The sequence below is a fragment of the Drosophila erecta genome, unplaced genomic scaffold (genome assembly GCF_003286155.1).
Source record: "Drosophila erecta strain 14021-0224.00,06,07 unplaced genomic scaffold, DereRS2 tig00000000-arrow-pilon, whole genome shotgun sequence".
NCBI lineage: Eukaryota > Metazoa > Arthropoda > Insecta > Diptera > Drosophilidae > Drosophila > Drosophila erecta.
The window spans coordinates 5,508,342-5,527,412 of NW_020825194.1; the positions used below are offsets into that span (position 1 = coordinate 5,508,342).

Below are 19,071 nucleotides of genomic sequence, written 5' to 3' on the forward strand. Positions count from 1 at the left end.
TCGGTAAACAAAATCGAAATTGGCTAAAATCGAAGGGATGTTTATGCTTCACTAAGGCGTACCTTCTTTTTATTTTCGTCACCACTTGTTGGCCTTTGTTTATTGTTATTATTCTTTATTGGCACTTTCGGATGCTGCAATAGCTGCGCGAACTAACGGTACAAGCGAATCGAGTGCGCAGCGCAGACGGATTGGCAACATAACTGTAATCGTTTGTTTTCGTTGTCTCGATCACTATCACTTCACCGATATTTCTTTCCCAAAACGCATGTTTACGCGTCGAAGTTTTGGGAACACATTATCCACCGTGATATTATCCACGACCCCGACTCTCAACGATACGATTTGATGTGATCTCTCGCGCGCGATATGTAAAACTAACGATAGCGGCGCGTTTCGGCTGCTTATATAGATTTTGCACTGATTAGAGTGACCGTTCGCGGGAGTTCAAAAAAATGCCAAAAATATATTGAAGTATATGAAGAAGAAATACCGATTTGCCCATCTCTAGGGATCTCGCTCTCGTGGTTGTTGTCTTCGCTAAACGATGGGGTGTGAGTCTTTGATAAGCCCAGGGCTGTATTGATACGCTGCTTGTGTAGACGAAATTGAACTGCTTGCCGAATGGAAGGCGGAGCTTATTTAGGCACACTGCTTGCCACCCTTAACTGAAACTTTAGCCGGAAGTAAATTTAGGGGTTAATTGCGCAGCACTTCAGCCAATCAAATCGGGCTTCAGGCCACACTTCAGGTGCTTGGTGGGGAGGGAAGGGGGTCTTTTTTTTATTATTATTATTAGTAAGCAGCATTTTAGGCGCCCCCGCTGCTGCTGTTAATTTTTTGATGTGCCGCGTAATTTGCTTTGTTTTTTTTCACCCAGTTCCTCTGCCGCCGTCGACGTCAGGATAAGCGTCGCTTGACCAGCGGAAGTAGCCTTATTTGTGGCACCGTCAGTCGCTCGCCGATTACCCAAGTGATTAGTTTGGACAGCTCCGCGGCAAATCCTTGAACGCAATGCAACGCCAAAAGGTTGAGATTGGCTCACCCGACGGCTCGCCGGCCATCAAAAGGAGTGACAGCATAGATCCCATCTCGAACACCGCGATTCTATCCGTACCGCAACGTCCTTCGTCGCCGCGACAGTTTTTCGAACGACTCTATGGGCACTTGGAAAGGCGCTCCTCGGAGAATGGGGAAATCGACGTCGGAACACACGCCCACAAGCCGCCTCCTTGTGACACGCCCTACCACAGCGACGGCGGAAGTGTTTCCTCGCCGGACATTTCCATCAGCGATGAGCGCACCTCGCTCGCCGGCTATCCCGCCTACGATTTCTATGGCCACTCCAAGGACTATGCTCAGCATCCCACCCAGCAGCACCAGCACCAGCAGCATCATCATCATCATTCGCAGCAGATGCACCAGAAACTCAGCTACGTGAGTCCGCCGCCAGCTATTGCCGTCGGAGGAGCACCGAATCCTGGCCTGCCACACGGATTCCCAGCCGGTTTCCCAAGCGACCCGCACTTCAGCGCCGGCTTTTCCGCATTTCGTGAGTCCTCATAGGTGTTTTAGATAATACATTACAAAAAGAAACTGGCTTTTAACAATATCCAGAATATTTGCAAAGCTTTAGAGAAATTTAAGAAGTTCGAGGTTCATTGCTTATAAACAGAACTACCGAAAATAACCGCTCAGTTAAGACTCTTATATGTTTATTGTGAGGTTTCTCAGTTCTTACACACTAAGTACAAGAGTAAATTTGAGCTACTACGAATTTGGTCCTAACTAGATATTTAGACAAGGGCGAGCAGAGATTTGTACTACGGTGAGGGCGGTGTCTTTGGCTTTCCCTGCTTCGCTGCCTTCTCCGCCGCCGCCTTCTCCTCCCGCTGCCTCGCCATCTGGCGCAGCTCCAGGCTGAGGAACATCTTCAGGTTCGGGTCGGTGATCTTGCTCAGCACAATCTCGCGCGCCTCCTCATCGTTGTCGCCCAGCAGCTTGGCCAGCGTCTGTGCGTAGTCCAGCCAAACGCAGTTGGCGCAGCCCGACATGCAGCAGGTGGTGGGTTCTGGAGGTATCTGTTAGGAAAAACACAACTTAAGTTTTGGATAATATAATGGTTGTGCTGTGAAGTTTCCTCCTTTCTAACTTTTCTCTCAAGATAGAAAGTCGTTTCCGGATCGTGAGAACATTTCATAGAGATCATGGACTCAATCCTTGAATAGCTCTGCTCAGTAGTTGGAGACGTTCTTAAAACTTCTATTTATCCTTTTATTGATCGGTTGATCGGTAGATTGACAACTGATCAATAATCTACCTATAATAGCAGTGGGTACTATACTTACTAGCTCACAACATTACCTCTATGTTTCTGAGTCGCTTCCGCCCCTTGGTGGTTCTATCTTTGGCTTTGGCTGTCTCCTTGGCCGTCGTGCCACTGTCTGCACAGCCACTTGCTGCTTCCTGGGCGGCCGCATCCTTGTCGGCGTCATCCTGGGAGCCGCTGGCCGACAGTTGGCGGGCCAGGGAGGCCCAGCGCTCGGCGCCACGTCTCAGTAGCAAGCATCGCGGACAGCTGAAGCCCAGGGGAGCCAACATTTCCGCCCGATCCCCGAAAGAGTTCGAAAGTTACGATTGAAAAGGCCCAGAGGAAGTGATAAGCATTTCACACGCTTGCGCAGGTGCAGCCCAGATGAACTTGGTTCCGCAGGAACTGCAAAAAAGTCGGATATGCAAAAAACTTATTAATCGCAAGTGCTACAATATTGAATATCCCCACACCACCGCACCGAGTGCGCTGGCCAGGATTGTGTAAAATCAGTGGGGAAAAAATAAACAAAACGGAGGTGGAGTAGCCAAGCAATGCCACACAATGAGCTGCTGCTGACCCCCAATGCAAAGAAATTAGCCAAGGAAAAAAATAACTGAATGCCAAGAAAAAATTAAAACGCATTGAGCCGTGAAAGTTTTCGTTTACTTGCGGCTTTTTCGTTTGCTCCTGATGAGGTGATGCACTGGCCACTGGCCAGGTGTGGAGGTGAGGCGAGGATACGAAAAAATTGAAATGCGACGGCTAATGAAAATGATCGCCGGTTAAGGGTGAATGGGTGACCCATTTGTAAGCAAGAAATCAGACTTAAAGCGATATTGATATTGGGTGCAACTTTGAACTCTTTTCTTAGACCAGTTAAGTATTCTCCACTTGCAAACACTTTTTAGACTCCGAATAGTTGACATTTAAAATGCTACACTCGCATATAGTTACTATAAGTACTGAATCTTTAAATTATAAGAATACACAGTCTTAGTTGAGTAACTTACAAGCAAAAGTTGGGCAAATCTAAAAAATAACAAGTGTCTGAAAAAATTAACATTGTAATTGAGCTCGGCAGGAAACCTAAAAAAGCAAACACAAGCAGCAAGCGAGGAGGGCTAAACGAGGAAACTCATTTCAGCCACAACAAACCGTCCAAAGGACACTTGGCTATCGAATTTCACACGTGATTTAAAAAACGTTCGGCCAGCGAGGGGTAAAAGGATCAGGGAAGAGCTTAAGCCCCTCCAGAGCCACGCTGACTAGGGGTAATCAAGCAAGAGCCAGAGATTACAACGCCCGCAAAGCAACCCCTTCCCGGGAAATCCCCGCCCACGAGCACCGAGCAACTTGTCAGCTTCGCCTTGTTACATCAATTAGACTCTAAACCGCACCATTGACAATGTGGTGGGTGCTTGTGGGAGGTGTGGAACGATGTGGGCAGCTGTGGGTGTGGCAGGTGCTCGGTTTTGCAGGGAGTGGGGCATAATGTGCGCTTGGTTGAGCCTCATCGTCGGCGACACTGCGAATGCAAACAATCAAGCGACAGAATGGAAAACTCGAAAGAGCGGATGATGCCGAGAATTCCGACGAGGATGATGGTGATGGTGATGATGATGACGGCCAGCCAGCTGTTGGCATTGTTAAAACTTTCCCGGATCAGCATAGATTGCCGAAATAAAGAGAGAAACATAAATAAAAAACACAGCACACAGAACACAGAAACTATGTGGTAAATGCACTTCTAATGCGCACCACAAACGCGACCCACGAATCCTGGCAGGTGGGGGCGCAAAGGCACGAGGAACCACGGATCGGAGTGGTTAATTATTTGTTTAACTGACCCAACACGCAACCGCATTCGGAAACGTTTAGTCCCGCTCATAACTTGATGGTTTGCTAATGTAAGATTAATTTCGCTCTAACATCTCCATTGTGTTGGGCATAAGTGGAGTGGGTGGGATGTGAAAAAATGATGCTATCCGAGGGATGTCGTTATTGGTACTCACTGAATGGGTAAACACTCAGGCGTTTTGATATACATAGCTAACTAGATATTTTCTACACAAATTGATAATGAGGAAACCTATGCATCTGACTTTCAGTGGCTCGCAGGCGGCGCAAGGAGGGCAGGCAACGCCGCCAAAGGACCACTTTCAGCACGGAGCAGACCCTCCGCCTGGAGGTGGAGTTCCACCGCAACGAGTACATCTCCAGGAGCCGCCGCTTCGAGCTGGCCGAAACACTGCGCCTGACCGAAACGCAAATCAAGATTTGGTTCCAGAACCGAAGGGCCAAGGACAAACGCATTGAAAAGGCTCAAATCGATCAGCACTACAGGTGGGTTTCCCTATAGCTCATGATCATGATCATATGTACGCAGATTTCACAGATTTTGATTGAGTTAGCTTAAAGATCAAACATTAAATAAACATAAAACAAAGGGACTTGTTTATCTGATTGATGTATAACTCGTGAAGAGGATTTTAGTGTGTATTTATACCTCTATTTTCGAAACGGAAGTAATTTAAGGAAATGTCACAAGTTTAATTGATGGCTAACATAAAATTAACACGAAATTAATTTTACGACATTTATGCGCACACAGACCCAATTAGACGATATCCTTTTTTTCGTATTTTTGCCTGAGGGGTGGCTTGTGTCCTGCTCGAAATTCTTTTGTACTTTGATGTAATCAATTTTTCAGAAACTTTGTCGTGGCCAATGGTTTTATGAGCTCTATAATGGGTCAAGCCACCACGACCATGCCCCCCGGAGGCGTCACTGGGGGCGTGGCCGTGGGCGTGGGCCTAAACTATTATGCCGCGGCAGCGACGCCGGCAGCGCCGCCCAAGGATAACACGCAGGATGCCAATTTTATCGACATTGATGACCAGCTCGAGCGGCAGCGGCAGCAGCAACAACAACAACAGCAACTGCATCAGCAGCGACGCCAAGAAACAACAACCCCTATTAATATTTGCTAATACTTACTAATTGATTACATTTATTTGAGCTTTAAACTGTTTAGATTAAGATTGAATAAAGGCAATTGTGAAAACATAACAGCCTTGAGGTATGCACATTTCGAAAGAAACACTTACACTTTGCAAACGAACTTACATGTGTTATGGACACAGCATTTTGCACTTGATTTGTTTATATAAGAGAGAGTTTTCAGGGAAAACCAGGAAATTTGTTAAAAACCAAACAGCGAAACTAACAAACAATAATGCAGCCCTGGTGCTCAGCCAGCTGTTTCATGCTGCTAATAACTGGACGAAACTATCGATAAGCGCGCTAGCGTAACAGCCAATACTTAGTTTTATTTCCAATCGAATTTAAACATGCCTATGAAAATATTCAAAATGCAACGAAGTATTATCCCCCAGTAGTTCCAGCCAAATAAATGTCCATGGCTTCCTTGTTTAGATGTACAAACTGGCGCCTTTTTGGAATCGGTTGGACATTCGGTAGTCGTGTGCCATTAACTGCATTCAAACTGAGATTAGAGTTGGCGTCGTAGTCATCGGAGAAAAGTGTATCTTCGGAAGAACTGGATGCCACCAAATGGCTTCTCGCTCTTTGAGCCGCCGCGGCCGCCGCCGCCGCGCTGGTGGTTGGTCTTTGGTCCTCCGAGGATTGCGTGGTGGACACGCTAGCCGCATGATTAGATGTCTGACTGCTACTGCTCGAGAGAATAGCGCTAGCTGCCTGTCTATTTGCCAGATGTCTCTTCGCATTGTTGTTCTTCAGCCTGTAGAGCCTGATCAGTTGCGTGTAGCATGTGAGGCACAGTGGCTGCGACCGGAGCTCCGAGTTTATCAGCTGGCCGAACTTCAGCAGGTGCGGATTCCTGATTATGCGGTACGGGGACCTCAGCGTGTGGTTACCCAGGCCGCACAATCGGTGCTCCTCATGTGGCGACTCCGACATCGGGACTTAAGTTAAATAGTAAGTCTGATCGGTGCTAGCTTCGCTTTTGTAGAACTTGCTGACAGCTAACGCATTCCCAAGTCATGTATGTATGTATTTATGACAGTTGACAGTTTCTTTTTCTATTACATATTTTATTTTAATGCATAGGCTAGCCTTCTACTTCAGACATACAATTTCAGTCATTCTAAAGGGCGAAGTCCTTATACCAGCCAGGCTATCGACAACCATCGGCCATCGGCAACCTAAAAATAAAATAATCGATAATTTTGATGTCATCACAATTTTCATTTTCGCTTCGACATACAAACGTGCAACTTGATTTTTCGTTTGTTAATTTCGGTTGAACTTCGAGCTAAATAAATCGCTAAAACAATGGTGAAAGAAGAGGTCCTGTCGGAGGAGTCCTCCGATGTACATGTGATCTCGGAACGCGAGGATGATGTAAGTACTGGCCGAAAAACGAACCGGAACGTGCACGTACATTTCTGTGCATGTATGCGAGTTGACGAGTGACGCACCTAAATTCGTTCCCCAGTGCACATATGTACATACCACCCACTTTGCCACCCAACCTAACCCACTTCCCACCTTTCCACCGGCAGGACATATGCGAGCTGGAGCACTTGCGTAAGCTCTTCATCGGCGGGCTGGCCCCATACACCACTGAGGAAAACTTGAAGGTGTTCTACGGCCAGTGGGGCAAGGTGGTCGATGTCGTGGTGATGCGCGATGCTGCCACCAAGAGATCTCGCGGCTTCGGCTTCATCACATACACAAAGTCCCTCATGGTGGACAAGGCCCAGGAGAACCGTCCCCACATCATCGACGGCAAGTGAGTATATAGCCTTGGGGGGTAATACCGTTCCAAGAATAGATCTATACCATTACCTTTCGCTTTCAGAACTGTGGAAGCCAAACGGGCTCTGCCCCGCCCTGAACGAGAGTCGCGCGAGACCAATATATCTGTGAAGAAACTGTTTGTAGGCGGTCTCAAGGACAACCACGATGAGGAATGCTTGCGCGAATACTTCCTGCAATTTGGTCGTGTGGTCTCCGTTAAATTGCTTACTGACAAAACCACTGGAAAGCGTCGGGGCTTCGCTTTCGTCGAGTTTGACGACTACGATGCAGTGGATAAGGCCATCCGTAAGTATAGAACCTAAAATGCAAAAGCGGTAAAATATTAATTGTGAAAACTTCCTCTTGATTAGTTAAAAAGCAACATTCGATTAAGTACGTGCACGTGGACGTCAAGAAGTCTATTTATAACCTGGAGAAGAAAGACAAACAGCAGGCAGGTGCGTTGGCCAACGGTGCAAAGCCGCCGCTCAATCAGCAACAGCAGCAACAACAACCGGGTCCGCCACAGCAACAACATAATGGCAACATGCAGGCACCTGGCTTCCGACCACCAGTGCCGCCCCCACAGGCCATGCCCCCCTACCAACAACAGCCTCCACCGCCGATAAGCGCTCCACCACCTAACTACAACTACTGGGGAGCACCTCCTCCACCTATGCAGCCCTACTACCAGCAGCCACCACCACCGCAGATGAACGGCTGGGGTCCCTATCCGCCGCCACAAAATGGTTGGAATGCACCGCCACCTCCACCACCGGGTGCCCCGCAGTGGCACCCCAGCCAGTGGGGTTGTCCTCCACCAGTACAACAGGTGCCGCCGGCTGGGGCAGTGCCACCACCAATGGGTCATAATGGACCACCGGCTCCGGCTCCAGGTAACTGGAACATGCCGCCACCAGTGCCGGGTGCAGCACCTCCAACGCACCAGCAGCAGCAGCCGCCGCAACAGCAGCCACCACCACCGAATTTCGGCACTGGCTATCAGCAGAACTACGGAGGCGGACCATCAAAACACAACACTATGAATGCCAACCGCATGAATCCTTACTCGGCAGCTCCGCCGAACAACTACCGTAAGTGAATTACAGTAAAAATTACCTGTGATCACGAACAGCTACTATTTATAGACCCTCCCCAGCAGACAACATATCCAGCCTACAACGCTGGAGCTCCGCCGCCTAATGGAAACGTTCCTCCGGCAGCTGGTGCCAAGGCGGTGGGCGTATCCAATGGGTCCGTGGCCACCGGTGGCAGTGCCAATAGCAAGTATCGGCGCTAGATCGGGTGAGTAGATCGCGACATAGTAACCGTACCCGCTATTAGTCGCTTGTTTTAAATGTGGCCTATGCATAAGAGTTACCCCAAATACGTCTTGCCACCCATATACCACCCGCCATTGATGCACTACGTCTGAAGTACGTGTTAATTTGTAATTACTAATGTGGAAAATTCTCTTTGATTTAGATGCTCTTTGGGCGGCTAAAGCTCAAGAATCAAGACACTCTTTAATAAGCTCGTTCATAAGCTAGGCCACACTCGCTTAGTTACTAAACAGGAAACTTAACGCATTGTCTCTCTATCATAGGACAACTAACTACGATTTTACTCTACACTTAAGATATACCATTGATAACTCTACGATTGACCTAAGCTATGCCAGACTATATATAAATATTTTATACAACGTATTGTGAGAAGCGAGCTCTTCTCCCATTCGAATTAATTTAGAGATAATTTTGGAACTCTGAATCGTAGAACATGCCCAAATACGATATAAAATGAACAAATCTCTCTATTTGAAGACAACTATCTCTCTATCTGTAAAAATGAAAGATCGTGCAAATGTCGAAGAACAATTGCCAGTCATAATCAATTAAGTAGACATAAATCACGGAGCTGTAGCCTGAGCTTATTGGCCCAAAACAAGTAGTTTAATCGTAGATACCTATGTATTACCTTAACCATTCAAATAAGAAGATACGTCCATCAAAAAAACTCAAAGAAAATATAAGAATTCGAAGCGAAGTCGGATCACAAATCAAATCAAATGCAGGGCTGGCGGGCGTGGCCTTAACTATTATTGTACACAAGAGATGATATCAAAACAAATGTCAATTTTTACAAGAAGCAAATCGGACACTTATATACTGTAATGATGTTGAAGGTTTCTAATCTAGCCTCCCATCTCTTAATTTGTATTTCATGACGAACTCGAAAACATATGTATATATACCGGAAAAAGCAAATTGCTAAGAAAATGTATATGCTTTCAGATTAACTATACTTACTATTTATTCTCGACTCTCTCCTATATTTAAGCTGTAGTGCACGCCAAGGGCTTTGAATTGAATTGATCATGAAATATAATGCAGTATTGAGATAAGGGAGGCCTAGTCGACAATTTGCAAGATTCATTTTGAGCTACTATGCTGCATTAACGAGATACAATTTATCACTTAACCGAACTCTATGAAAACCCATACCCAAATTTATTTTAAATAAATACAAAATAAAAACAACACTATGTATTTGTTTTAGCTGCCGATATGTAAGTCTCCTTCTCTTTAGCTATAGCATAAACTATTTACCCAAAGATTTAGTTAACGTAATGCAATTCTAGATACAAACAAATTTCTCTTTAATTTTAAACATATTTTACTCGTATTCGTATAAACCAAGCAAAACTAAGCCATAAAACGCTTCAGACAAAGTTTATTCGTAAGGTAAGTTAGGAACGGATCTCATCTAGAATATAGTAGAGTTTTTATAAGTGCGTTTAAGTTCCTGTCTTATGTGTAGCATGTCAACAACTATTTATTACGCTTTTCTAAGCAAAACCACACATTTCTTTTCCAATGTAAAAACCGGGAGCAACGCTGGAGTGGCCTGTTGCAAAAGACCAGACCTAAAGTGTCCAATAAAATGAGGTACGTAGAAGCGGTCTTGTTTTATTTTATTTTGGAAAGTAGAACCAATAAAGAGCTACCAAAATCGAGGCAATCAGTGTTTTTATTCCAAGCGAACATGTTGGGAGCCAACACGTTGGAGGCGATCCCAAAACATGGACAATGCTCCACTTTGGCGATCCGTAATCATTCCGAAGCTTTTCCACAGGCAAACAGTCGCTTGCCATCCGCCAACGCGATTAGACATTAGAAAGGAAACACTTCATCAACCGCACAGTGAGTACTCGCCCAGTGAAACAAAGGATTGAGTGTCGTAATCGGATTAAAAACAAGTGTGTGACAAATACAGATACTTAGCTTGTTCCTCAAATTTCTGCAAGCTAAGCTCTGGCTCGAGTTCTTCAAGTTCAATGTTCCTTGCTTATTGGCAAATAGTCATCAATTGGACTTGATTTTCGATAAAATTGGCCAATTAATTGGTCAGAGCTGAAGGTTTTTAAGCAGTTTACCAGAATAAAAAGTTAGTCGAGTGATTTGCAAGGTCAACTGCGAATTGCATTTCCTCAAGTTAATCAAGTAAATTGTTTCTGCGGCAGGCCCTATTTCTTTTCACCCACTGGCCCCGCCGACATAAACATTGCATCTTGGACGCAGCATCACGTCATTGTTTCTAGTTTCGTCGGTATAATTAAACAGACACATGTGTACTGCAGTATGCATGTATGTGCAGCATGTGGAATGCACTGCAACAGCATCCCACTCGGATATTCCTGGAAGCCCCATTACCCCGAGATCGCGTATACATTTCTCAATTGCCAGATACATAGCAGCGCATTTGACTTGATATTTTGCGACACAAAAGCGACGATTAAGCACATCTTGCTGCCCAAAACGGAAGCGACCCATCCTGATAAGCGGCGGTGGGGCGGTGGAGCCAAGTCAGGCCTGCGATAAGCCAACTGTCGTTGGGCAACTGATGTGCCATATTCCATAGGCCGTATAGCGCATGTGCTGAGATAGAGCGTGGAACTGTGGCGACGTCTTAAAATCATTACGAAAATTCGGCTCGACTTGAGAATGTATGTTTAGCAATAGGATTAAGGTCAGCTCTAATCAGGTATATTCACATAAATTGGAGCATTTATATAAATGATTTCACTAGCGATTTGGGCAAAAGCTTTGAACTGGTCAACATGTGTTCAACATGCCCCAAATTCTCATATATTCCCAGATTTTTCGACGTTGCGGTTGAAAAAGCAAGAAAACTATTTGCATCGGGAAAGGAAATGAAAGGCAAACATTTAAAATTCTAAGATTTTATCCTGGTTTCGCTTCCATGAACACGCTCGTTCTATTTTGGAATCTCCAGATCTGCAATAATCAACTTCTGCCAACAATGAGTTGGTTTTGTTTTCGAAGCTAAATTGCTCATAAAAGGAGAACTGCTGCATCTGTATCTGTGCGCCACATTCGCGTTGACCTTTTGAACCCTGCAGCAGAGGCGCGCAAGATTTTTGCGGCTTCTTCAATTGTTTTCAATGAGCAGAAGACGCCGCCCGGGATGTGGATGTAAAACCACCCCGTAAGGGTGGTGGTTACAAGATCTCCAGTGGAGTACAGTAACGCAGCCGGGGAATAGTCGAAAACCTTCTTGAAACGGAAGTTGGGCCAAGGCCACAGCTAAATTCGACGTAATTACAGCTTTCCCAATCGCAATGACTTTGTACTTTGTTTATATTGCCATTCTATTGTAAATATGGTATGTTTTTAAAAGATAACCACCACAAGAACGCCGTTTTATAGAGAGAAGGTCGAATATTTGGGTTAGCGTAGAAAAATAAGATTTAAAGCATTTAAGATTACTTGGTACCCTTGCAGTTGAGATCGCCAATGAAGATGCGCTCCCTTTGGCTACTGCTCGGCTTGGGCCTGCTGGCTCTGAGCCACGTCCAGGCCTCCACGGAGATCGCCGATGAGCTGCTGGATGAGGACCTCGACCTGTCCGACATCGATGAGAACGAGGAGGAGTTCCTGCGCCTGCTGGAGGAGAAGAACAAGGCATGTTGCTTCTAATCAATTACAATTATATCGCTAACTGAATGCCATTTGCAGATCAAGGATATTGAGCGGGAGAACGAGATTGCCACCAAGTTGGCCGAAGTGCAGGACAATCTACTCAATCCCGTCGTTGAGGTGGATCTGTGCGAGACAATAAGCTGCGGAGCGGGTCGCATCTGTCAGATGCACGACGAGAAGCCCAAGTGCGTGTGCATTCCGGAGTGTCCCGAGGAGGTGGACACCCGCCGCCTGGTCTGCACCAACACCAACGAGACCTGGCCGTCGGATTGCTCCGTGTACCAGCAGCGCTGCTGGTGCGACAGTAGCGAGCCCGGTTGCACCAATCCGGATAATGCCCACATGCACATCGACTACTACGGCGCCTGCCACGAGCCCAGGTCCTGCGAGGGCGAGGACCTGAAGGACTTCCCCAGGCGCATGCGCGACTGGCTGTTCAACGTGATGCGCGACCTGGCCGAGCGCGATGAGCTGACCGAGCACTACATGCAGATGGAGCTGGAGGCGGAGACGAACAACTCGCGTCGCTGGTCGAACGCTGCCGTTTGGAAGTGGTGCGACTTGGACGGCGACACCGATCGTTCCGTCTCCCGCCACGAGCTGTTCCCCATCCGTGCCCCGTTGGTCAGTCTCGAGCACTGCATTGCACCGTTCCTCGAGTCCTGCGACTCCAACAAGGACCATCGCATCACCCTGGTGGAGTGGGGCGCCTGCCTGGAGCTGGATCCCGAGGACCTAAAGGAGCGTTGCGACGATGTCCAGCGGGCTCAGCCACATCTCCTGGGTTAGGCCAAAGCTCATTTTTCACTTTTGCAGTTGCTACTTGCTTAATCCTTAATCAGAAAATGTCTACTTTTAGCAAGTCTTTGTGTAAATGCTCGCTGGTTAATTAAATATATGATAACTTCTTTAAAATAATACGCATTTTGAAGTCAGTCTATTAATTATTATCTTTCGGGTGAAAAGCTACAGTTGTGATATTTCTCTTTGGGCATTTACACTTTTATTGGGTTTACAAATATTGTGGGTTCGAGCTAAATGCAAAGTTTAAAACTGAACTTTACGCGATACTGTGCTACTCACAATTAAGAAACTTGTACTTTTTACAGCTGGAGTTATTACCATCTAGTTGCATTACTTTACATTCAGCGACACAAGCGTAATCATCTCGTCTGGGTTTTGGAAATAACAGGATTGGCGTTTTTATTATAATTTTTATTAAATTTATTCGTGTAATTACTTTGCTCTAAATTAAGTTTTGTTTTTGTTTCATACTCAACCTCGCCAAGAATGCGTGCGGGTAAATACGTTTTGTGTGTGTTTTTTTGTTGTTGTATGTTGTATGCTTGTGAGTGTTGGGAGATGCTAGAATTACATAATTATGTATTACGTTGTATATAAGAAATATGTGCTTGCGCACAGAAATGATTACAACTCGTCGGTTTGTTAGCTTGTCTCTGCTGAAATCTGAATTAAACATTAGTGTTGCATGTTCCGAAGGCGTCCGAATGCCGGGTTGCCGACCGGCTTAGTAGGCCTGCGACAGGATGACATTGCCCTTCCTCTGCGGATCCTGCACCGTATCCTCCTTCTTTCCGATCAGCGACTTGTGTATGTGCGGAATGACACCGCCGCCGGCAATGGTTGCCTTGATCAGGCTGTCCAGCTCCTCGTCTCCGCGAATGGCGAGCTGTAAGTGGCGCGGCGTGATGCGTTTCACTTTCAAATCCTTTGATGCGTTTCCTGCCAATTCCAGAACCTAAAATGGTTGGGAAAACCAAACAAGTTAATTAAATTGTTCAATTCGTAAGAGTAGAAAATGATGTGTGCCACAACTTTTACGACTAATTACCAAAACAAACATCGAAATTGCGGAGTAAACAAAACAAGAAAAAACTCTTTCTAATACAAATTACATTACCAAAATATTAAAACAAGTGTAGATGTCAACAATAAAAAAAATTCAAATGTACACGTTTTATTAGGAAAAGTGGCGGGAAAAGTGTAGCTCCCTAAATGCGTGAAAAACATATTTATAAAAATGTATACTTCGTATAAAATTAATACATTTTTACATAAAGTGAAAAGTACGAAGTTGTTTATATTTAGACAATTTATAATGCGGCTCGAATATTTCATAAATAAGATGTACATTTTCGTCATACTCGTTCCACATAAAATGTCAATAAGAAACTCGGGTTTTCAATTGGAGCGGAGAATTGTAGTTACTGTACGCAATAAGAAAAGTGGAATAAATGCAACTGTAGGAATTTCGGAATAAGGGCTGTTCCTTAAATATTTGAAGTAAATGCTGTTTACATTGAAAGTGTCAACAGGAAAATGTAGCTGGAGCGGGAAAAGTGTCGCGAGAGAAAAGCGGGAGGCGGGAAAAGTCGACGGACTCACCTCGGCGGTCAGGTATTCCAATATGGCAGCGGAGTAAACGGCTGCGGTGGCTCCGACGCGTCCGTGTGACGTAGTGCGGCTCTTGAGATGGCGGTGGATGCGACCCACAGGGAACTGTGTGCGGCAGAAGGGAATTCCTGGTTAGTTGATTGGAACGGCGACTGGCTTGTTTATGTTTTTGTCACCCCCACGTCCGCCGAGAGCGAACACCCTGTTTGTGTGGTGGAATATGCTCGCTGGCGAGGTGGGTACCGAAAAGGCGCCAAAAAACCGAGGTACAGATTGTAAAACTCACCTGGAGACCCGCGCGCGCCGATCGCGATACCGCCTTCGCCTTGGCCTTTCCTGAATCTTTGCCTGCTTTACCGCCAGCCTGCGAAGAGAACACAGCACAATGTGTAATACAAAATAATATAGCGAATGGCACAAGTTGTAGAAAACACAAAATGGTGGCACCGCTACCGAAGTGAGGTTACGGCCGATCGCCCACAGCAGCACAATAACAAATGCCCGCCGATTTCGAGGCTCCTTGTTGTTGCGGCCTACGTGGTGTCCACATTCGAGTGCACTGTGCGTCTCCCGCAGTCCGCATCAATATTTAATTCGCGGGGGGCACGCGCAGTGCGAAAAGCAAGCTGCGCTGCCGCTCAAAATTCGCCGCAAAATTACCATTTCTGTTCAATCGATTTTTCTGCTGCCTGCTAACTGCGCTTGCAAATGGCTGTGGGGCACTCTGTGTTTGTAACTGCCGCGATGGGAATGCTTATTTTGTTTGCAGCGCGGAACCGAAGCGTGTGAGTTGTTTCTGCGGAATTCGGTCTCGACTACTTGAAATTTTTTCGGGAAAAAGACGCCGTCAGTGGACGCCAGGGGTGGAACGGAACTAATCGATGTTTGGCCTATCGATATGCACTCACCCCTAGATGGAAGCTTCCACTTTTGGCCGCATGCTGCCAGTGGCGCCAGTTGCGAGGCTATCTTTATCATAAAATAGCGTGGAAACTGAATTTTTGTTATATTTTAACGTTTCAATGCCTTGGGAAAAGGGTAACAACTCTGGAAATACACTGTTTCGACAAGCAGTCGTGCTTTGAAATATTTTCAAAACTGTCATTCGCCTGACAACCCTGCATGACGCTTCTCCCCGCGCCGATTGGCAACACTGATAACCCGGCATTTCGAGCGGAATTTGCGAATCTTGTACTTAGCCGCTTTTGTACTACGATCTTGCCCAGAGGATGCCGCGTGTAGCCAAGCCCAAAGCCGCTGCGCCAGCAAAGAAGGCGGTGCCGGCTAAGAAGGCCAAGAGCAAGCTCTACGCGATGCCTGAGAAGGTGAAGGAGGGCACAGTTTTTACCGATTTGGCCAAGGGCCAGTGGCGCATTGGACCCTCAATCGGAGTTGGTGGATTCGGCGAGATCTACGCCGCTTGCAAAGTGGGGGAAAATAACTACGATGCGGTGGTCAAATGCGTGAGTTCTGCTCGCTTGGCTCTTTGGAGATTCCCCATTAAAACCCGTTTTTTCAGGAGCCACATGGCAATGGTCCTCTCTTCGTGGAGATGCACTTCTACCTGCGCAACGCCAAGCAGGAGGACATCAAACAGTTCAAGCAGAAGCACGGCCTCAAATCCCTGGGCATGCCCTACATACTGGCCAATGGTTCCGTGGAGGTCAATGGTGAAAAGCATCGATTTATAGTCATGCCGCGCTATGGCAGCGATCTCTCCAAGTTTTTGCAGCAGAACGGCAAGCGACTGCCCGAGGGCACTGTTTACCGGCTGGCCATTCAGATGCTGGACGTCTATCAGTACATGCACAGCACTGGCTACGTTCATGCCGATCTTAAGGCGGCCAACATACTGCTGGGCCTGGGAAAAGGCGGCGCTACGCAGGCGTACCTGGTGGATTTCGGTCTGGCCTCACACTTCATCACAGGCGACTTCAAGCCGGACCCTAAGAAGATGCATAATGGCACTATAGAATACACATCCAGGGATGCTCATCTGGGCGTGCCTACCAGACGAGCGGATTTGGAGATTCTCGGCTACAATCTCATCGAGTGGCTGGGCGCAGAGCTGCCATGGGTGACGCAGAAACTACTGACTGTACCTGTCAAAGTTCAGAAGGCCAAGGAAGCCTTTATGGATAACATAGGAGACAGTCTCAAGACGCTGTTTCCGAAGGGAGTTCACGCTCCAATTGGGGATTTCATGAAATATGTCTCAAAACTAACGCACAATCAGGAGCCGGACTACGATAAGTGCCGCAGCTGGTTCTCAAGTGCGCTCAAACAGTTAAAAATTCCAAACAGCGGAGATCTCGACTTCAGGCTGAAGCCACAGACCAGCAGCAACAATAACCTCAGTCCACCCGGCACGAGCAAAACAGCAGCAAAAGAGCGAGCAAAGAAAAATGTTTCGCCAGCCTTGAACTCGTCACTAGACGAGGAAATCTCCGCCAGCGAAGATGATGAGGAAGAATATAGACCACTCCCCAAGAAGACAGCTAAAAAGGTCTCCCCATCAGCCCGAAACGCCAAAGTTTCGCCCTTGAAGCGAGCCGCTGCTGCTCCTGCCCCAGAAAGCTCATCACCCATCCAAAAGCGCATTAAGGCTGAGCCCAAGTCAACTCCCAGGGAGAGAGCTACTCCCAAGGCTAGTCCCAAGCCAAAGAGCACTCCTAAGGCTAGTCCCAAGCCAAAGAGCACACCCAAGGCCAGCCCAAAGCCACAGACGCCCACTGCTGCGCGGCTCAAGACTCCCACTGCCAAGATCAATTTCAGCCCGTCTATTTCGCTGCGCGGGCGTCCCGGTGGCAAGACCGTGATCAACGATGACCTCACCCCACAGCCGCGTTCCAACAAAACCTACGAGTTTAACTTCGAGCTTGACGTTAGCATGGATGCCAACGTAATTGTGAATGTCAAACGCAAAAAGAGGGCGGATAAAGATAAGGCCGCTGCGGTTGATTCACGGACACCCTTATCCCGCAGTCTGGCGTCCAGCACAAAGGAGGATGGCTCTCCCGTGACCCGAGTAAACCTTCGCAAGGTAAACGGACATGGCGACGAAGGCGACTCCTCCACATCCGGTCGTACTCCGCGCACACCAGCCGTCACTGTGCGGAAATACCAACGATAGGAGTTGTTGTTTTTTGTATTTTTACATTTGTAACCTCTAAATAAAAAAAATTAATTATTTTCCTCATGTCCATATATCCTCAAGTCTATGCTACATTCGGAGTACATATGTACCATGTATAAAATCATTTATTTGAAATGATTTTTTGTTTAATTTGGAAATCCTTATCAAACGTTTAGAATCTTATGTAGATTTAAACTTTATACTTAATTATAAGGAATGCTAAATTACTGCTTTGATCTGCGCTTGCTGCTGCTGCTGCCGCTTTCGTGATGTTTGGAGGAGCTGCTCTTGGAGCTGGACTTGGTGCTGGAGCTGCTGCGTCGCGATGAGGTGGTGCCACTGCCACTGCTGCTGTGCTTCTCCAGGCTGCCGATGGCGCTAAGTGAAGGCGCCGTCGTGGATTTAGACGAGCGATCTTCTTTATGTGATTTGGACGACGACGAAGAGGAGGACTTGTGGCCATGCTTGCTACTGCTACTGCTGCTGGCATTGGTGGAGCTGCTGGGCTCGGGTCTGTAGAAGGGCGACGAGGAGTTGGAAGAGTTAGAAGAGCGCGACGAGGCTGCCGACGATTTGGCTTTGCTGGTCAACGGCACGGGTTCGTCGGCTATAAAGACAGTTGGCGTTACGGCCGCTGCAGAGGATGTTGTCCTTCCACTGCTCGTTGGCTTGTTACAGCACGTGTCGCACTGCCAGTTCTGCTCCTGGTCATCGGCCGCCTCCTCCTTTGTTATGGGAGGCTTGTGGCACTCCTGATGGTACATGGCACCGCACTTGGAGCACTCAATCAGCCGGTTGGTGGCCGTGAAAACCATCTCGTCGCACACGCAGCAATTGAGGTCGCCAAAGTCGCCGGTGTCTCCGGTATTTACTATTCCAACGGCGCTCAAGCCGTCATCCGAATCCGCAATGGTGTCCACCGAATCGGAGGGCTCCTTGTCCGGTGAGTTGGTCAAGTTGATGATCTCGTCCGCATTGATGGGCTGCTGTGGGGGCGTGGCAGCCCGGCCGACAAAGTTGGCCTCATCCTCCAGCATCCGTGGAGTCATGTTGTTGGTCAAACTCTTCTCCGGGCCAAAACGAGTCTTCAAAGCCTCGTCCAAAAGCAGACGCAATTCGGCCGCCGAGGTGGGATTACTTGAGTGCAGCAACTTGATGGCCTTCTTCAGCACAGGATCCACTTCTTGGGCAGCTGCAGCGGCGGCGGCTATATTTGCGGCCATGTTATCGGTTAAATATAGTAAATAATAATATAAATGCAGTTTTCCCACGCGCAACAGCTGTTTTCTTTGCCAGTGTAGCCACACTGCCGGTGCTATTCACTTGGCACCGTGGATTCGGACAAAGCGCCAAAATGCAATTTTAAATTACGTTCTATAAGACAATGAAAAGAAAACTAAAATATTGCTACGAAAGTAATT

General features: G+C 47.1%; 9 protein-coding genes across 12 annotated transcripts in view; 4 read left to right on the forward strand and 5 right to left on the reverse strand.

The window, feature by feature from the left end:
* LOC6555190 overlaps positions 1-432 on the reverse strand; it is a 30,261-nt gene extending 29,829 nt beyond the window's left edge. Inside the window, exon 1 of the mRNA XM_001981590.3 lies at positions 63-432. The gene's annotated coding sequence lies outside the window, so the exon portion shown is untranslated. The remainder of the gene's footprint in view (positions 1-62) is intronic.
* Positions 433-945: 513 nt separating this feature from the next.
* LOC6555192 (homeobox protein rough) lies at positions 946-5,421 on the forward strand. Its single transcript, XM_001981592.3, has 3 exons — positions 946-1,552; positions 4,423-4,657; positions 5,025-5,421. The coding sequence occupies exons 1-3, from the start codon at positions 1,015-1,017 to the stop codon at positions 5,302-5,304; spliced, it is 1,053 nt and encodes a 350-aa protein (XP_001981628.1). The 5' UTR covers positions 946-1,014; the 3' UTR covers positions 5,305-5,421.
* LOC6555248 (oxidoreductase-like domain-containing protein 1) lies at positions 1,699-5,598 on the reverse strand. Its single transcript, XM_001981593.3, has 3 exons — positions 5,441-5,598; positions 2,365-2,716; positions 1,699-2,081 (listed from the first exon to the last, which is right to left on the reverse strand). The coding sequence occupies exons 2-3, from the start codon at positions 2,599-2,601 to the stop codon at positions 1,824-1,826; spliced, it is 495 nt and encodes a 164-aa protein (XP_001981629.1). The 5' UTR covers positions 2,602-2,716; positions 5,441-5,598; the 3' UTR covers positions 1,699-1,823.
* A 34-nt stretch (positions 5,599-5,632) lies between these two features.
* LOC6555249 lies at positions 5,633-6,486 on the reverse strand. Its single transcript, XM_001981594.3, has one exon. It carries the CDS (start codon positions 6,251-6,253, stop codon positions 5,699-5,701), a length of 555 nt encoding a protein of 184 aa, XP_001981630.1. The 5' UTR covers positions 6,254-6,486; the 3' UTR covers positions 5,633-5,698.
* Positions 6,487-6,504: 18 nt separating this feature from the next.
* Positions 6,505-10,112, forward strand: LOC6555250 (ribonucleoprotein RB97D). Of its 4 annotated transcripts, XM_001981595.3 has the most exons (6): positions 6,505-6,697; positions 6,859-7,088; positions 7,158-7,402; positions 7,468-8,190; positions 8,245-8,401; positions 8,582-10,112. In XM_001981595.3, exons 1-5 carry the CDS (start codon positions 6,629-6,631, stop codon positions 8,394-8,396), a joined length of 1,419 nt encoding a protein of 472 aa, XP_001981631.1. In that variant the 5' UTR covers positions 6,505-6,628; the 3' UTR covers positions 8,397-8,401; positions 8,582-10,112. The 4 variants fall into 4 exon arrangements, with proteins under 4 accessions (XP_001981631.1, XP_026831559.1, XP_026831560.1 ...); XM_026975758.1 differs by having other exon boundaries at positions 8,245-10,112; XM_026975759.1 differs by lacking the exon at positions 8,582-10,112 and having other exon boundaries at positions 8,256-8,387.
* A 69-nt stretch (positions 10,113-10,181) lies between these two features.
* Positions 10,182-13,020, forward strand: LOC6555251 (SPARC). Its single transcript, XM_001981596.3, has 3 exons — positions 10,182-10,299; positions 11,902-12,081; positions 12,136-13,020. The coding sequence occupies exons 2-3, from the start codon at positions 11,914-11,916 to the stop codon at positions 12,886-12,888; spliced, it is 921 nt and encodes a 306-aa protein (XP_001981632.2). The 5' UTR covers positions 10,182-10,299; positions 11,902-11,913; the 3' UTR covers positions 12,889-13,020.
* Positions 13,021-13,276: 256 nt separating this feature from the next.
* Positions 13,277-15,395, reverse strand: LOC6555252 (histone H2A.v). Its single transcript, XM_001981597.3, has 4 exons — positions 15,175-15,395; positions 14,801-14,878; positions 14,506-14,619; positions 13,277-13,858 (listed from the first exon to the last, which is right to left on the reverse strand). The coding sequence occupies exons 1-4, from the start codon at positions 15,175-15,177 to the stop codon at positions 13,628-13,630; spliced, it is 426 nt and encodes a 141-aa protein (XP_001981633.1). The 5' UTR covers positions 15,178-15,395; the 3' UTR covers positions 13,277-13,627.
* Positions 15,396-15,429: 34 nt separating this feature from the next.
* LOC6555253 (nucleosomal histone kinase 1) lies at positions 15,430-17,707 on the forward strand. The gene is made up of 2 exons (XM_001981598.3): positions 15,430-15,977; positions 16,034-17,707. Exons 1-2 carry the CDS (start codon positions 15,744-15,746, stop codon positions 17,645-17,647), a joined length of 1,848 nt encoding a protein of 615 aa, XP_001981634.1. The 5' UTR covers positions 15,430-15,743; the 3' UTR covers positions 17,648-17,707.
* A 66-nt stretch (positions 17,708-17,773) lies between these two features.
* LOC6555254 (integrator complex subunit 12) lies at positions 17,774-19,000 on the reverse strand. The gene has a single exon (XM_001981599.3). The coding sequence runs from the start codon at positions 18,871-18,873 to the stop codon at positions 17,875-17,877; it is 999 nt and encodes a 332-aa protein (XP_001981635.1). The 5' UTR covers positions 18,874-19,000; the 3' UTR covers positions 17,774-17,874.
* Positions 19,001-19,071: the final 71 nt, after the last annotated feature.

Bases quoted from the DNA above. Each gene is read 5' to 3' on its own strand.
- LOC6555252 (XM_001981597.3), bottom strand. The intron at 14,620-14,800 runs GTGAGTTTTACA...TGCCGCACACAG, and splicing joins CGGCGCGCGCGGGTCTCCAG to TTCCCTGTGGGTCGCATCCA. The intron at 13,859-14,505 runs GTGAGTCCGTCG...CAACCATTTTAG, and splicing joins TGGAATACCTGACCGCCGAG to GTTCTGGAATTGGCAGGAAA.
- LOC6555250 (XM_026975758.1), top strand. From the start codon at position 6,629: ATGGTGAAAGAAGAGGTCCTGTCGGAGGAGTCCTCCGATGTACATGTG. The intron at 6,698-6,858 runs GTAAGTACTGGC...TTCCACCGGCAG, and splicing joins TCTCGGAACGCGAGGATGAT to GACATATGCGAGCTGGAGCA. The intron at 7,089-7,157 runs GTGAGTATATAG...TTTCGCTTTCAG, and splicing joins CCCCACATCATCGACGGCAA to AACTGTGGAAGCCAAACGGG.
- LOC6555254 (XM_001981599.3), bottom strand. From the start codon at position 18,873: ATGGCCGCAAATATAGCCGCCGCCGCTGCAGCTGCCCAAGAAGTGGAT.
- LOC6555251 (XM_001981596.3), top strand. From the start codon at position 11,914: ATGAAGATGCGCTCCCTTTGGCTACTGCTCGGCTTGGGCCTGCTGGCT. The intron at 12,082-12,135 runs GCATGTTGCTTC...TGCCATTTGCAG, and splicing joins TGCTGGAGGAGAAGAACAAG to ATCAAGGATATTGAGCGGGA.
- LOC6555192 (XM_001981592.3), top strand. From the start codon at position 1,015: ATGCAACGCCAAAAGGTTGAGATTGGCTCACCCGACGGCTCGCCGGCC. The intron at 1,553-4,422 runs GTGAGTCCTCAT...TCTGACTTTCAG, and splicing joins CGCCGGCTTTTCCGCATTTC to TGGCTCGCAGGCGGCGCAAG. The intron at 4,658-5,024 runs GTGGGTTTCCCT...TCAATTTTTCAG, and splicing joins CAAATCGATCAGCACTACAG to AAACTTTGTCGTGGCCAATG.
- LOC6555253 (XM_001981598.3), top strand. From the start codon at position 15,744: ATGCCGCGTGTAGCCAAGCCCAAAGCCGCTGCGCCAGCAAAGAAGGCG. The intron at 15,978-16,033 runs GTGAGTTCTGCT...CCGTTTTTTCAG, and splicing joins ACGATGCGGTGGTCAAATGC to GAGCCACATGGCAATGGTCC.
- LOC6555249 (XM_001981594.3), bottom strand. From the start codon at position 6,253: ATGTCGGAGTCGCCACATGAGGAGCACCGATTGTGCGGCCTGGGTAAC.
- LOC6555248 (XM_001981593.3), bottom strand. From the start codon at position 2,601: ATGTTGGCTCCCCTGGGCTTCAGCTGTCCGCGATGCTTGCTACTGAGA. The intron at 2,082-2,364 runs GTAATGTTGTGA...TTTTCCTAACAG, and splicing joins AGCGACTCAGAAACATAGAG to ATACCTCCAGAACCCACCAC.